This window comes from Thamnophis sirtalis, unplaced genomic scaffold, assembly GCF_051295495.1.
Source record: "Thamnophis sirtalis isolate CommonGarterSnake01/CBP01778 unplaced genomic scaffold, rThaSir2_p1.2 scaffold_3, whole genome shotgun sequence".
NCBI lineage: Eukaryota > Metazoa > Chordata > Lepidosauria > Squamata > Natricidae > Thamnophis > Thamnophis sirtalis.
This window is the reverse complement of record NW_028261383.1, coordinates 166,397,715-166,412,336: the sequence shown is the minus strand read 5'-3', so window position 1 is coordinate 166,412,336 and position 14,622 is coordinate 166,397,715. Positions and strand designations below refer to the sequence as shown.

The following is a 14,622-nucleotide window of genomic DNA, read 5'->3' as shown; positions in this document are numbered from 1 at the left end:
GAGCACCAAAGAATTGAGACCTTTGAACTATGGTGCTGGAGAAGATGCCTGCGAGGCCCTTGGACTATAAGGCAATCAAACCGGTCAGTCCTAGAGGAGATCAACCCTGACTGCTCTTTAGAAGGCCAGATCCTGAAGATGAAACTCAAGTACTTTGGCCACCTAATGAGAAGGAAGGACTCACTGGAGAAGAGCCTAATGCTGGGAACGATGGAGGGCAAAAGAAGAAGGGGACGACAGAGAATGAGGTGGCTGGATGGAGTCACTGAAGCAGTAGGCGGGAGCTTGAATGGACTCTGGGGGATGATAAAGGACAGGATGGCCTGGAGGAACATTGTCCATGGGGTCACAATGGGTCGGACATGACTTCGCAACTAACAACATGGTTAATTTTGGATTGTGAACTGCAAGTTACCTCGAGAATCGCTCAATAGGCAGTAGAGTTGCATAACTAACCACCTTTCTTCTGATTAGAAGGCTGACTTTGGCTGGCCATCCAGTGAAGTCTTCTCAACCTTTTCAAACTTAGCTGAGAGTTACATTTCTCGGTGATAAAAGGGCTGAGAGTTATTGAAACAGGGAGGCAAGTTATCTGCTCCTTGTGTCAGAAAAAGCAAGTGGAAGTGGATAAGAGTTTAGTGTTCCTAAATTGCCTACATGTAGGTGCTTCAGTTGAAAGGATGTTTGGTAGTCATAACGGTCCTTTTCCTAAGATGTAATATTAAGCAGAGCTTTTAAATTCTTGTTCTTGGAGTTAACTGCAGTTTTGAGTACAAGGAGGGAATACAGATGCTGTACGTTTGGTACTCTAGAAAAGGGTTTGTTGTGGATGGCTTCTAGATCAGGGGTGGTAAACTATGGTCCCTTTATGACCTGAGAACCAACTCTCAGAATGCCTGAGCCAGCAAGGGTGGCTCAGGAATTCTAGGAGTTGAAGTCCACAAGTCATAAAGTGGGTCATAGTTCCCCATCTCTGTCCTAGATTTGTCACACTGGAGCTTCACATCTGTTGTTTTTTTAAGCAGATTCCCTTCACAAATGCTGCATTTGAAATCTGGCACTGGGAATGAGTAATGGCTACCAATATTAGCAATAGCAATAGCAGTTAGACTTATATACCGCTTCATAGGGCTTTCAGCCCTCTCTAAGCAGTTTACAGAGTCAGCATATTGCCCCCAACAACAATCCGGGTCCACATTTTACCCACCTTGGAAGGATGGAAGGCTGAGTCAACCCTGAGCCGGTGAGATTTGAACAGCCGAACTGCAGAATTGCAGTCAGCTGAAGTAGCCTGCAGTGCTGCATTTAACCACTGCGCCACCTCGGCCCATATTTCCTTCACTGTTAATCAGTCAGATGACATATTTTCTCCTCTTACAAATTATGCCCTGTTTCCCAATTATACTTCCAACATGATTGGCGTTTGAACTGAAGGACAGGATGCAGATCAAGTGGGTAATAATGATTTAGCAGACTTGAATGTTCATCCCGTTACACTTGAGAGAAGCTACTCTTCTAGCTGACTGTAATTAAGCTTGCTTTTATTTTCACCTTTCCTTTTTTTTAAATTAAAAAAAAAGATGTTTGTGGGGGTTGCTTACCCTCACAAGAATTATTAGCTGGACTAGGAGTTTTGGAAAGTCTAAATGAGCAGTTTCTGTTTGGATCACACAATGAAGTATTCAAGTGTGCCATAAAAACCTTCAGGAGGCTCACTTGATGACTCGGGGAAGGACCATGGGAATGATTGACAAGAGTAGCAAAAGAGAACTGGGTGTCATTGGAGGTGTGTGCAAAAATATTTTCCATAAGTGCACTGGTGTCCCTGTCACATGTCTAGTAAGCCATACAATATTTCCGGGGGACGACGACACTTCATAGAATTAAATTCACAACTTTTAACGCTCTTTTAGCAATGCTGTTACAATGAACTTTAGAACATGAATCGTTAGAGATGAGTACACCCAGATCTTTAACAAAATGAGGGTCATCTCCTAGATCCTAGTTCAGTGTTTCTCAACCTTGGCGACCTTAAGTCCTGTGGACTTCAACTCCCAGAATCCCCCTGTGCTGGCTGGGGGATTCTGGGAGTTGAAGTCCACAGGACTTAAGGTCGCCAAGGTTGAGAAACACTGTCCTAGGTCAATACCTTCTAACTTACACTTTATATTCTAGTTCTGCTTTCCAATATGTAAAGCAACTTTTCTTAACCGAAATTCGAAGCTGCCAAACGGATGACCATTGGAGAACGTGGCCAATGTCATTTTGCAAAGCAAGTGAATTTTGAGTAGCATTAAAGAATTTTACGTCGATCAGCAAAGAGAACGCAGGTACTTTTAAGTTGATCACATAAGTCATTTAGGTAAATCAGGATAAGTGTAGGCCCTGCCCTGAGGAACACCACTGTTAACTGATACCAGATCAGAGAATTGAGTTGCCTATTTTGGTTCCACCACAAAACCGCGTTCGACTAAAGCGCGCTCGACGAAACCGCGTACCTGACGTCATCACAGCGCGACGAAAAAAGCACGCTGTGAACGCTAAAGCTAAAATTAACCCCTAAACCTAAACCTAACCCCCCTAAACCTAACCCTTAACCTAACCCTAAACCTAACCCTTAACCTAACCCTAACCCTAACCCTAAACCTAACCCTAACCCTAAACCTAACCCTAACCCTAAACCTAACCCTAACCCTTAACCTAACCCTAACCCTAACCCCAAACCTAACCCTTACCTTAACTTGAATCGGCTTGCTTTCAAAACGCTTTTTAAAGCGCCCTTTTTTCTCCGTGGTCGCTGTTATCGCGCTGCTGATGACATCAGCGACGTGGTTTAATCGGGCGCACTTTAGTGGACCGCGGTTTTGTCGTGCCACGGCCTATTTTAACTAACTTTCTGCAGCTTTTCTCTCTTCCCCCTCCCATCTTCTGTCTCTTTTCGATCCATGGTCCTTGCTGTTCCATTGTTTCCTGGGGGCCAGCATCATTTTGTGGGTCTTTCAGCTCCTGTTAACAGCCTTCTAGAACATGCCCAGGCTACTAACCTTTTGAGTCTTTTCTGTCATAACAAAAGGAAATTCTCCAGAGCTGCTTTCATCTCCCCAGGGTTGCTACAGTTTGTTCTTCCACTCATCATTTTATGCTTCCTCATAATGGCCAAAGCTTTTTTTATTTTAGGACATGCTTGCGTATTTTAGGACTAATTTTAGCGTTAAAAGGACATCGGAAGGTGCTTGAGGAATCCTTACGCCTTTTATATGTTCCCTGGCCCCTGGGATTGAGCAGAAATGTAATTAATTTTACAAGGTGCGAGGAGTGGGAGTATTTTAAAACCAAGTTTACATCCATCGGAAAGAACACCTGTGTAGCTGTTTCTCACCATGAAATGCTTTTTTTTTTAAAATGCCCAAGAAGGATATCAGTCCAGAGGGTCAGAGGAAACTTCCATGGATTATGTCACTATAGCTTCATGTCTGCCTAAAAACCCCCCAGAAATTTGGCTCTCTTGACTATTATTCACATGGGATAGATGGGATTTAGAGTCCATCACCTAGAACTGTGATGGCGAACCTGGGGCATGCGTGCCACAGGTAGCACATGAATCAGAGGTGAGTTTCAACCGGTCCGCAGCGGTCTGCGTGGACCGGTTGGTTGGTGAACCCGGAAGTAAGTAACTTCCGGGAACAGCGAAGGGCCTACACGCCCGCCTGCGCTCCTTACCGGTCTGGAACGTACCAGTTGGAACGGGACGAGCAACCCACCACTGACATGGAGCCATTTCTGAGGGCACACGAGGCATTGCCCTGTCAGCTCCAGTGCGCATGCACACACTGGCCAGCTGTTTTCTGGCCTAGATTTTCAGCCATTTCCCCCTTTTTTTCCCCTGAAACCTCCGGAGGGAAAAATAAGGCCCAACGGGAAACCCGGAAGTCTGTTCCTGAACTTCCAGCTTGCGTGTTGGGCCTGTTTTCGCCCTCCCCAGGCTCCTAGAAAGCCTCTGGAGCCTGGGAAGGGTGAAAAATGGACATAATGGGCCCACCAGAAGTCAGAAAACGGGCCGTTTCCAGCCTCTGGGGAGGCGGAGGAGGCCATTTTTGCCTTCCCCAGGCTCCAAGAAAGCCGTGCGCGCATGCGTGTGGCAGCAGGGGGGATCATGCATGCATGCACAGGGGCACGGCACAGGGGCATTAAATTATGGGGTTTGGCAGATGAGTGTGTGTGCACGATGGCACGTGTGTGCTTTGGCATCCAAGGTGAAAAAGGTTCACCATCAGTGACCTAGAAGGCGACCAAGCTTGCATTTGCAGATTGTTTTCATAGAGAGAAGCATCTGCTTGCTCACCAGAATCATGTTTCGGCGAACCTTTTAAGCCAGTTGATCAGTTTAAGGCAATTGATCTGTTCAAGAACGAAATGGGCAAGTGACTACATTGTGGAGACTGCCAGGAATTTCTGGATGGTGTATGGCTTGGCTGAAGGCATGGAGATCAGATGAGGGTGATGTGGAACCCTGGACAAAGATCATGGTGAGGTTGTAACATGGGAATAATAAACCCTGCGTTATCACTTTGCACCCTGTCCTTTTTCAGTTGAGATTGATGGTTCTTATTGCCTTTCAGGGGAGAAGACCTGGATCTTCTTCCGGCAGAGACATCTTCCGTACTCCCACCAAGACATTTTTGGTTTACATCATCATAAGTAGCTAGAGGAAAAATGTGCCTCAGCCATTTGCCTCTCACCGACAATGTTAGGCTAGAGGCTCAGTCTTACGGGTGACATAGAGTTTTATGCTTTTTCTTGTCAACTTACCTCACATTGTTATATTGTGTGTGTGAGAGAGTGTGTGAAATTGGAGGAGGGAGAACTGTGTACATCACCTTAAACGCCTGGAGGAGAGCGGATATAAATCCAATCCAGTAAGTAATCATTTTATTTGGGAAGATTCGAGTTGACAAGAGTGCCAGTTGTTTTTTTCTCTCTCTCCGTCGCCCTGACTACAAAGAAAATATCCCTCATGACCTTCCTTTCAAATGATAAAACAGTAATGGATGTTAAATTATAAATACTTCACATCAGAGGTGCTCTAATGAGATTTTGATAATGTGCAACCTTTAGAACTAGATCTCAATCCTGAATCAGATAAAATGGGGAGATTAGAACAATAAATAAAAGAAATGCTTGAACTGGTTTTTAGTCCTAAATTTTTTGAGTTTTTTCCCCTCTTATAATTAATTGCAAGACTTGGAATTGGGGTTGGGTGGGAGTTATTAATCTCTTGGATATTCATAAGATGGTGGAGGCAATATTGATCCAGCAACTAGTGGAAATTCCACACCTTATAAGAGGCATTCTTCCAATCCATGGGAGGTTTCTCCAGGATTCCTTCCATATTTGGTCTGATGACCTTTGAGCCTCTGCAGATCTCATCAAAGGAGAAGCTACCCCTTGATCTGCAAGAATAGGAGCTACACCTTTGGCTATGCTCATGAGATTCTGCACCTGCAAAGCTTAGCAGAGCAATGTGGGACTTAGCTGTGGAGAGAGCACCAACAATCAAGTTAGAAGTGGTCTCTAGGCAGCACCTCAGAGGAGGCTAATGAGTAAAAGAAAAAATGACTAAGGAATAATGTGGCAAGTCCAAATCTTTTCTTTGTGATGCTGTTGGCATATACAAAAATGTCATCCACACTGAATTTTTTTTCAAGTTTGCATTACAGTTTTTAAAAATACATTTACCTAGAAGGTCACTGTTTAATCCACTGCTGGCTCTCAGTTATCCTTTCTTACACTCTAGATTTAGAATGTTTGGAACTCAACTCCTGGGGTTTCCTGGATACCCCCATGTCAAATTATTTTCAACAGGTTGGAAATGGGCCTATCATGGCAGCCTTGCAATAGGTTTTTCAGCCTAACCATCACCCCAGTAATTCTTTATGGGCTCCCATCTTTATTCAGAGTAATAGTGTTGGAAGTGATGTTGGAAGTCTTCTAGTCCAAGCCCCCGTCAAGCAGGAAACCTATTACAATTCTGGGCAAATACCAGTCCAATCTTTTCTTAAAAACCTGTAGTGATGGAGAGCACCCACAACTTCTAGAAGTGAGCCATTCCACTGATTAATTGTTCTCACTGACAGGTAATTTTTCCTTAATTCTAGGTTGGATCTCTCTTGTTAAGCTTCCATCCATATCTTCTTGTTCTGTCTTCATGTGTTTTGGAGAATAGGTTGACCCCCTCTTCTCTATGACAGCCCCTCAAATATTGGAAGACTTCTAACATCTCTAGTCCTTCTCTTTGTTAGACCAGACATTCTCCGTTCCAATGTATGGCTTAGCCTCCAATCCCCTAATCCTTTTTGTTGCTCTTCTCTGCACTATTTCTAGAGTCTCAACATCTTTTTTGTGTTGTGGGGACCAAAACTGGACACAGTATTCCAAGTGTGGTATATACCGGTACATACTGCATGTATATAGATGGCATTTATGTATAGCATACTATCTATTTCAACTTTTCTTAACTTTTCAAAATCAACCAAGATGGGGGTCAGTGTTTATTCCAAACTAGAACAAGACTATGACCACATGACTATGACTAATGACCATGTTTTGTGAAATGGCTGGAGAAATTTTATTCAACCATCATTTCAGTCACATTATGTTAACTTACGTTACCATAAAAGAATGTTATGAACCTAAACACCCAGAGAGAGGAGGGATAATATGTTTTATCCCAAGGTTCTTATTATCCGAAAGGTGAAATTTAAAATATAATAAAATAACCAAGGAGCAAAAACCATACTGCTTTTATAGCATTTCTTTGGGTTTGTTGTTTTGTGATTGCAAATTCACTCATTCATTTACAGAATGTCGGAGCTCAGAATCAAATCCACATCTTCTTGAACACAGGTATCAAACGGTAGGATTAAATTATTTGATCCAACTATATTTTGTTTTCCTCTTATAAATAAATCTTAAAATAACCATTAGCAGGTGTAATAGGACATTATCTAAAGTCCTATTCCCATCTTTGCAATAAGAAAGCAGGAAAAGGGGGCAAGTTCTTTTTTCCAATATTTGGGCCTTCAGGATAAATTAGCAATAGCAATAGCAGTTAGACTTATATACCGCTTCATAGGGCTTTCAGCCCTCTCTAAGCGGTTTACAGAGTCGGCATATTGCCCCCACAATCCGGGTCCTCATTTTACCCACCTCAGAAGGATGGAAGGCTAAGTCAACCCTGAGCCGGTGAGATTTGAACTGCCGAGCTGCAGAACTAGCAAGCAGTCAGCTGAAGTGGCTGCAGTACTGCACCCTAACCACTGCGCCACCTCGGCTCATTATAAATTGCTCTGAAGCCATTGCTGAAGTAAACCTCTGTAATTTGACAGCATGATAGTTTATCCCAGTAACAAATAGTTTATTTAAGTGCCTAATGTTCTGCAGGATTATCATCATAGATCCTGGTTTTGGGGTCCTGAATGCATCTGAGCATTCAGTTTCTGCAAATTGAAACTGGATTTTTTTTAAAAAAGGTATATACATATATAAAAGACAAGTAGTGTAAAAATACAGGTTTATTTCCTAATGTGCCCACCCACGAACCCCTCACATGAACTTCATTCCCCAAAAGCTTTCCCCACCCAGCTCACCTGCTCCTTCGCACCCTCCTCACTTTCCCACCCACCCCAAGTTAAGCCCTTTCTCCTTTTCGGTCATGTGGGCACCATGGTCAGTTCTGTGTAGCTGATGTACATCACCTTAGGGAAATCTGTGGGGGGATACAAAAAGAAGAGTCAGAGGGGGCCACCTCCCCCTTTGAGAGGAAGGAATTTGGGATGGGGTCTTATCTGGAGTAAAGATTCAGCCAAACTACCAAGGCTTGTAGACAATGACCCTGGCAAGGGTCTGACTCTGCTACAACCAAGATTGCACAGTTTTGTGTGAACTAGGGACAGCCCTGGGCTGCTCCACTCACTTTCTCTCCCATCCATCTGTTATCTGTATTTTAGGTCACAGGTGATCATCAAAATTAGAGCACCTAGTTGTATAACCAGAGGTGGGTTCCTACCGGTTTGGACCGGTTCGGTCGAGTAGGTAGCAACTCAGCCAGTCACGCCCCCGAACCGATTCTATCGTCGTCGGTGCCATCTTGATTTTCAGTTCTGCACATACCAGTGGTGGGTTTCAAAATTTTTTGGAACCTACTCTGTGGGTGTGGCCTCCTTTGTGGGATTGGCTTGCCGGCCATGTGACCTGGTGGGAGTGGCTTGCTGGCCATGTGTTCTCTCTCTCTCTCTCTCTCTCTCTCTCTCTCTCTCTCTCTCTCTCTCTCTCTCTCTCTCCCCTTCCTTTTGTCTCTCTGTCCCTTTTTTCTTTTTTTCTTTCATATCTCTCTCACTCTCTTTCTTTCTTTCTTTCTTTCTTTCTTCCTTTCTTTCTTTCTCTTTCTCTCTGTGTCAGTCAGTCAGTCAGTCAGTCAGTCTGTGTGTGTGTGTGTGTGTGTGTTTCAGTGGTGGGTTTCAAAAATTTTTGGAACCCCTTCTGTAGGTGTGGCCTGCTTTCCGGGTCCACTGGTGGAACCTCTTCTAACCGGTTTGGTAGATTTGATGAACCGGTTCTACCGAATAGGTGCAGACTGGTAGGAACCCACCTCTGGCACATACGCAGAACAACCTTCATTGCAAAAATGTAATCCCCCCCCCTTTTCTAACATTGTGCACATGCGCAGCCTTTTTAGGTGCAAATGCGCATGGAATATCTTACCATCTCTTTCCAAGGTACTGGACTTCACTTCCCATTATTTACAAGCAACCTGAAGGATGCCAGATTGGGAAACCAGATTCTTATAGCTGGGACTTTTGATTGTGTGGCCAGGATGGTTCTTAGCTTTAGCTACTTATGATGCCTTTGACTTCTTGCTCATTTTGTATGTATGTACGTATTAATATTTCATAATGTCATAGGTTGGACATAACTTGGAGAATTTTTTCATTTATTTCACTGATTCCTTTTTACTTTTTTCTTTCTTTGCATTTTTACTCTCTCTTCTTAATTTTCTTCTGAGTTTTGTTTGTATTAGTTTTTATAACTGTAACTAAAATTATATCTATCTTATCTTATCTTATCTTATCTTATCTTATCTATCACCTATCACCTATCACCTATCACCTATCACCTATCACCTATCACCTATCACCTATCACCTATCACCTATCACCTATCACCTATCACCAGCAAACACAACTGGTGGGTGACTCCAAGCAAATGTCCTACCTTTCTATCCAATCTGGCCTGAGTAGAATTTTGCCTGATGAAGCCAAAATGGGCTGAGCAAATCTATCTTTTCTTTGGTATTTGCTTGTCACTGAGCATACATCCTTCTATTTTTGCTTCCACCTTTTATTTTGAACATCCAATGATGCTTTAGGCACCCATTTGAAACACCATTAAAATGTAGAAAATGAGTCAGCATTCTTGGCCACCTTTGCCGAGGGGGTTCAAAAGAGATATCGAGGGACCAAAAGTGGCCTCCACACTGTACCTTTTCCATTGCTAAACTAAGGAATGGAAAAACATTTAAAAATATCTTCCACTGATGAGCAGCAGCTTTGGTGTACTTTGCTGAAGTTAGGGGTGGGCTGCTGGGGGTTCGCAGGGGTTTGGGAGAACATCTAGCTAAGATTCTATGCAGTTCAGAGAATGCCCAAATCCCACTCCTGGTTGGCCCCGCCCTGCCCACCCTGCCCCTCCCACGAGTCCCCATGCGGTTCATTTTGAATGCAGGTAAGTGCAGGGCGCACACGGAGGTTCGGGGAGGGCAAAATACCTCCCAACGACCAATAAGATCTCACAGGTCGGGCCTCCTCTGGGTGCCGTCGGCCGGACAATGCCGACTGGCGGCCCCTCAGGGGAGGGCCTTCTCTGTAGCTGCGCCGGCCCTGTGGAATGATCTACCCGTAGAGATCCGGACCCTCACCACTCTCCCGGCCTTCCGAAAAGCCACCAAAACCTGGCTGTTCTGGCAGGCCTGGGGCTGTTGATTAATGTCCAGCCCCACTTAGATAGAATGGATGGTGTGTAATTTTAACAACTGTATTTTTATTCTTAAATTTTAAATGTTTTTTTATCTTGCTCTGTAAGCCGCCCGGAGTCCCACGGGATTGGGCGACATACAAATTCTATTAAATTTCAAATTTCAAAAAACGGGCCTATTGGAAGTTTGGGAATGGGGAGGCCATTTTCACCCTTCTGTAGGCTCGAGGAAACGCCCCCACTGCCGTGGTGCAGAAGGCTGGCTAAGCCATGCCCACCATGCCCACGCCCACCCAGCAACCGGGCAGAGAACCCCTTGCTCAAATTTTTGAAGCCCACCCCTGGCTGAAGGACCCTGTAGGGGTATCTCTCGCTAATACTGAGGTTTTGTTTCAATAAGGTAATTGGTTGGAATGCAAATTTTTAACTTTTCATTTCTCCAAGGCACCGTGGTGGTAGGAGAAAGCGGGGCATGGTACTTGATGGGTGAAGCAGAGGGAAAGGAAGGAACGGTACTTACAGGGCAAGTCGAGGTCAACTGGAGGCACGTCAGGTGGGGGGTCGCCAAAGAGCAAATAAGAGTGATACCTACTTTTGGGTTACTTACTGTCCTGTTTCTCATCTTTGCTTTCACCATTCTGAGCGCCTTTCTGGGAGAGCCTCGTGGAGGCATTGACAGCTGTGGCTGCTGCCTTGAAGCTGCGCTTGCGTTTCTGCACATTCTGCTCCGGGTGGAAGATGATGACATAGACTTTGGGTACGTAGAGCATCCCGAGAGAAACAAAGGCGCTCAGGCTCATGGAGATGGTGAGGGTTGTTGTCTGAATGTACATCTGGGAGGGAGAAACACACAGGACTGCATTTTAGTCCAGAAGATCCGGATTGTGGCATGCAATCACCAGGATCATGTAAATTCAAGTCAAGTCACTCCCGAGTCAAATTTGACTTCTAGTGCCTTACCGAGTTTTCTTGGCATGAAACACAGAGTTTCACATTGCCTTTCTCTGACATAATTTTCCTTGATCCATTACCCAATAACTAACCAGAGCTAACTTTGATTAAATTTCTAAATCAGCCTCCTAGATGGGCATGGCGTCAAACTATAAACTTTATTCTGTCCGTCATCGTTTTAGGTTCATTGGGTGAGGAAGAGTCAGAAGTGACATGAAATTGTTCAACTTTAAATGTCAAAACTAGAGATCTAAAATGAAGAGCTGCCCTATTTGATCTGAGAGTTGCCTTCATTGGCTCAGAAAGGAGGGCCTTGCCTTGAAAGTACCCTTAGTAAAATTATTGTAATCCTTGTCGCCTGCTCACTTACCTGACATACAAATGCTCCCTTATTTCTACAGCAATTCTAAAACTCCGATACCCACTCAACACCCTGAACTCTTTTTGGTTTCCATGGATTTGCTTATCAGAAGTAAGCATCCAATGGCCTTCCATTGTTCTTCCGAACTGAATTTCCATCTCCTCCAAGAGCAATGGTGAAAGATGCTGGGAGTTCTAGTCCAATAACATCTGGAGGGATCTGTTCCTGCACTACTGGTTTATAGGATCAACTTCTGAGTCTGCCTGGTGTTACCTTCTAGGGAGATTCTACTTAGTTCAGTATTCCTCAAGCCTAGGTTACTAACGGATGCTGCCTTCTGCTACCTCCTGAACTGAAATAGAAGACATGTATTACTTTTACACTCCCCTCCCCCCCACACACACAAACGTTTCTTTTAAAACTATGGATGAGCAAGAACTGTCATCCCTCAAATTGCATCTCCTGCATTTATTGGAAAGGAGGAAGCAGGCTGGAGGAGCTAATCATGCAAAGATGCACCTCACAGGTGCTCTAAATACAAAAGTACTTTTATTAATGAATGTAACGTTGCAAAGACACAAGACAGCTTTTGAGCATTCCATGATGAATTAATCAAGAAGAATCATGACACTGAAATGAGAGCAAGGAATCCTTGGTTGGAGTGCCTGTTTAAACTCCTGTCTTCAGTCTTTCTTGGGAAGAGCTCAGGATAGCGATAAAAATGATCTACCATAGTGTTTGGTCTCATGGTTTGCAATTTGGTCTAGAATTTCAGGTGCTGGCTTGGAAACAAGGGGATTGTGAGTTCTAGGCCTCCCTTAAGCATGAAAGCCAGCTGGGTGACTGGGTCAGTTGCCCTCTCTCAGCCCAACCAGCCTCAGCCCTATGATTCTTCGCTCATAGGATTGTTGTTGTGGGGGAAATGAGAGGATGAAGGAGTATTATATGTTTGCTACCGTGTGTTATTTATAAAAATAATAGAGGTGGGATAATAAGTAAATGGATAGAATTACTCTTGGGAAGACTTATGGGGAAAGCAATCTTTATTCTGCATAGGGCTGTAACAGTGGTGGGTTTCAAAATTTTTTGGAACCTCTTCTGTAGGTGTGGCCTGCTTTCCGGGTCCACTGGTAGAACCTCTTCTAACCGGTTCGGTAGATTTGACGAACCGGTTCTACCGAATAGGTGCGAACTGGTAGGAACCCACCTCTGGGCTGTAACAAACTTTCGTCATCTTTAAAAAAATAAATGAATAGGAGATGAATAGCAATAGCACTTAGATTTATATACCACTCTACAGTGCTTTACAGCATTCTCTGAGTGGTTTACAACGTCAGCATCTTGCCGCGCATAATTTTCAGCTCCAAAAGAAAGGGAGGTTTAATTCTTTCCTGAAAGGTCATTCTCCCTTTAAAAATTGCCCACTTAGAAGCTGTAGCACCAGCAGACCCACTGGGCTGTAAGAAGAAAAGCAGTTGGGTGGGCAGACAAAGCCACAGATCAGCAGGGAAGCAGAAATCTTTTCCTTCCTTCAGCCCTTAACCACAATCCACTTCAAAATTCCTCCCTCCCATGGATCCATTTATACAGAAACAAACACATAGAGAAATCATATGTTACAGGCAACTGTAGCATTCATGAGAGTTGGAAAGGGTGCCATTGAGCAAATGGCATGAATGACATAATTTAAATCAGTTGCATGCAGAATGAGATGAATTATGGAATGAGTCTTAGCTGAGGGTTTTTTGACTGATGGCAATGACATAATTAATGGCATTTGCATGATGTGGTCATAGCATGCTTGCGATGTCTTGGTGATTTGCAATGTAATGGGATGGATGTTTATGATAACTTCTAATTTTTCTTCAGTCTCTTAGTTGAATGTCTAAGTCTCCTTGTTAAGGACTCCATCCAGTGTGAGCCATAATTTGTTTCATCAATGAATCAAGTAGTACTATGTAAGTAGTACTATGATTTAAAACAGCAAGCTAAACCATGATTTATAAAGACAGTGGCAGGATTTTCACTGCACACTAAGCCACATTGACCAAACCACATTACAGTTCCATGTGATGCCTAAACAAATATATTTAAAAGAGAATATAAAATATTTTCTTTTATAACAGAAATAAACGTTACAAGAGAAAATTGAGCTGTTCTGTCTCTTCTGGATAATATCTTATAATATCTTGTAAGACACAATGACTGAAGTCACACATTCTATTAAGCAATAATGTTTCATTTTAGATTTGCAGGGATCCAATACCTGGGTGGAAAGAATAACAGAAGACTATTAAATGGCAGCATGAAGCATTATTAATTAGCTCTAACTATTCCTTTCGCCATCCAGAAGTCACCTACATTTTTCAGTCCTGATACCGTGGCCTTCATTTAGTCATGTGGTGAACCAGTCACAGTGGTTTGCGAAGTATGATTTAGGCTGTTATAGGTTGAATTTGTAGAAAACACTTTACCTGGTTATTGTGTTAACCCAGTTTTGAAGTTTGTGGAACACACTGAGCAATAAGCTATCCAAATCATTAGGATTTGCACAAACCATAAAAAAGGGTGGGGAACTAAATTTAATGCAAATATAACTGTTAGCAGACCCTGTAATCAAGCCAGAACACGACTTTCTCATGCTATCATGCTTTTAATCTTTTCCTTGATGCTCAGTTAGGAGGTCGTGCAATGATATCATGTGATCTAAATCTCATAAATAAAAAGGTATGTCACGTTACTAAAAAAAAAAACCCACCCCACAAACAGACAAACAAAAAAACAGGACACCAAGAAAGGCATTCAGCTCATGGCTCTTTCAAAATTGAGCTCTACTTTTAATGCTAGGTTTCCTGCATCTGGAATTTTCTAGATGTAAAGGACGTTTACAGCAAGTGATAGGATGGTTTTATTCCATGTTTATTTTATGCCTTCATAATATGATTCATGTTGTTTTAATCTTATCGTGGATGCATAAACATTGAATACTTTAGTTTTTGCTCTTGTTCAATGTAAGCTATTGAAAAATCTACAGGGATCTAGTAGCTTCTACTCTTAGTTATTCTGATTTTTTTGGTGTCAAAAACTAACATGACTCTCCTCCCACATTGTAAACTACTCAAAATCTATGCAATTGTAGAATTGTAGAAGACTTCTTTATCCATACAAAATCAGCCTAGGAAGGGAACGGGGCAAGGCTTTCCAACTTTCTGCAATTCTGCATATTTGACATGACAAAAGAGTCGCTCAATAAAATAGCTGATATGGGAAGGCCACAAAAT

At 43.1% G+C, this 14,622-nt stretch overlaps 1 protein-coding gene across 2 annotated transcripts in view; it reads right to left on the bottom strand.

Annotated features, from left to right (window-relative positions):
• Positions 1-7,613: 7,613 nt before the first annotated feature.
• Positions 7,614-14,622, bottom strand: part of LOC106549970 (metabotropic glutamate receptor 6) — a 50,838-nt gene continuing 43,829 nt past the window's right edge. The window contains exons 10-11 of one of the 2 annotated variants that reach the window (XM_087710762.1): positions 10,622-10,862; positions 7,614-7,765 (exon numbers count right to left, since the gene is read on the bottom strand). In XM_087710762.1, the coding sequence (XP_087566888.1) occupies positions 10,629-10,862 (234 nt within the window). In that variant the 3' untranslated portion in view covers positions 7,614-7,765; positions 10,622-10,628. The remainder of the gene's footprint in view (positions 7,766-10,621; positions 10,863-14,622) is intronic. The other variant, XM_087710763.1, reaches the window with a different exon arrangement.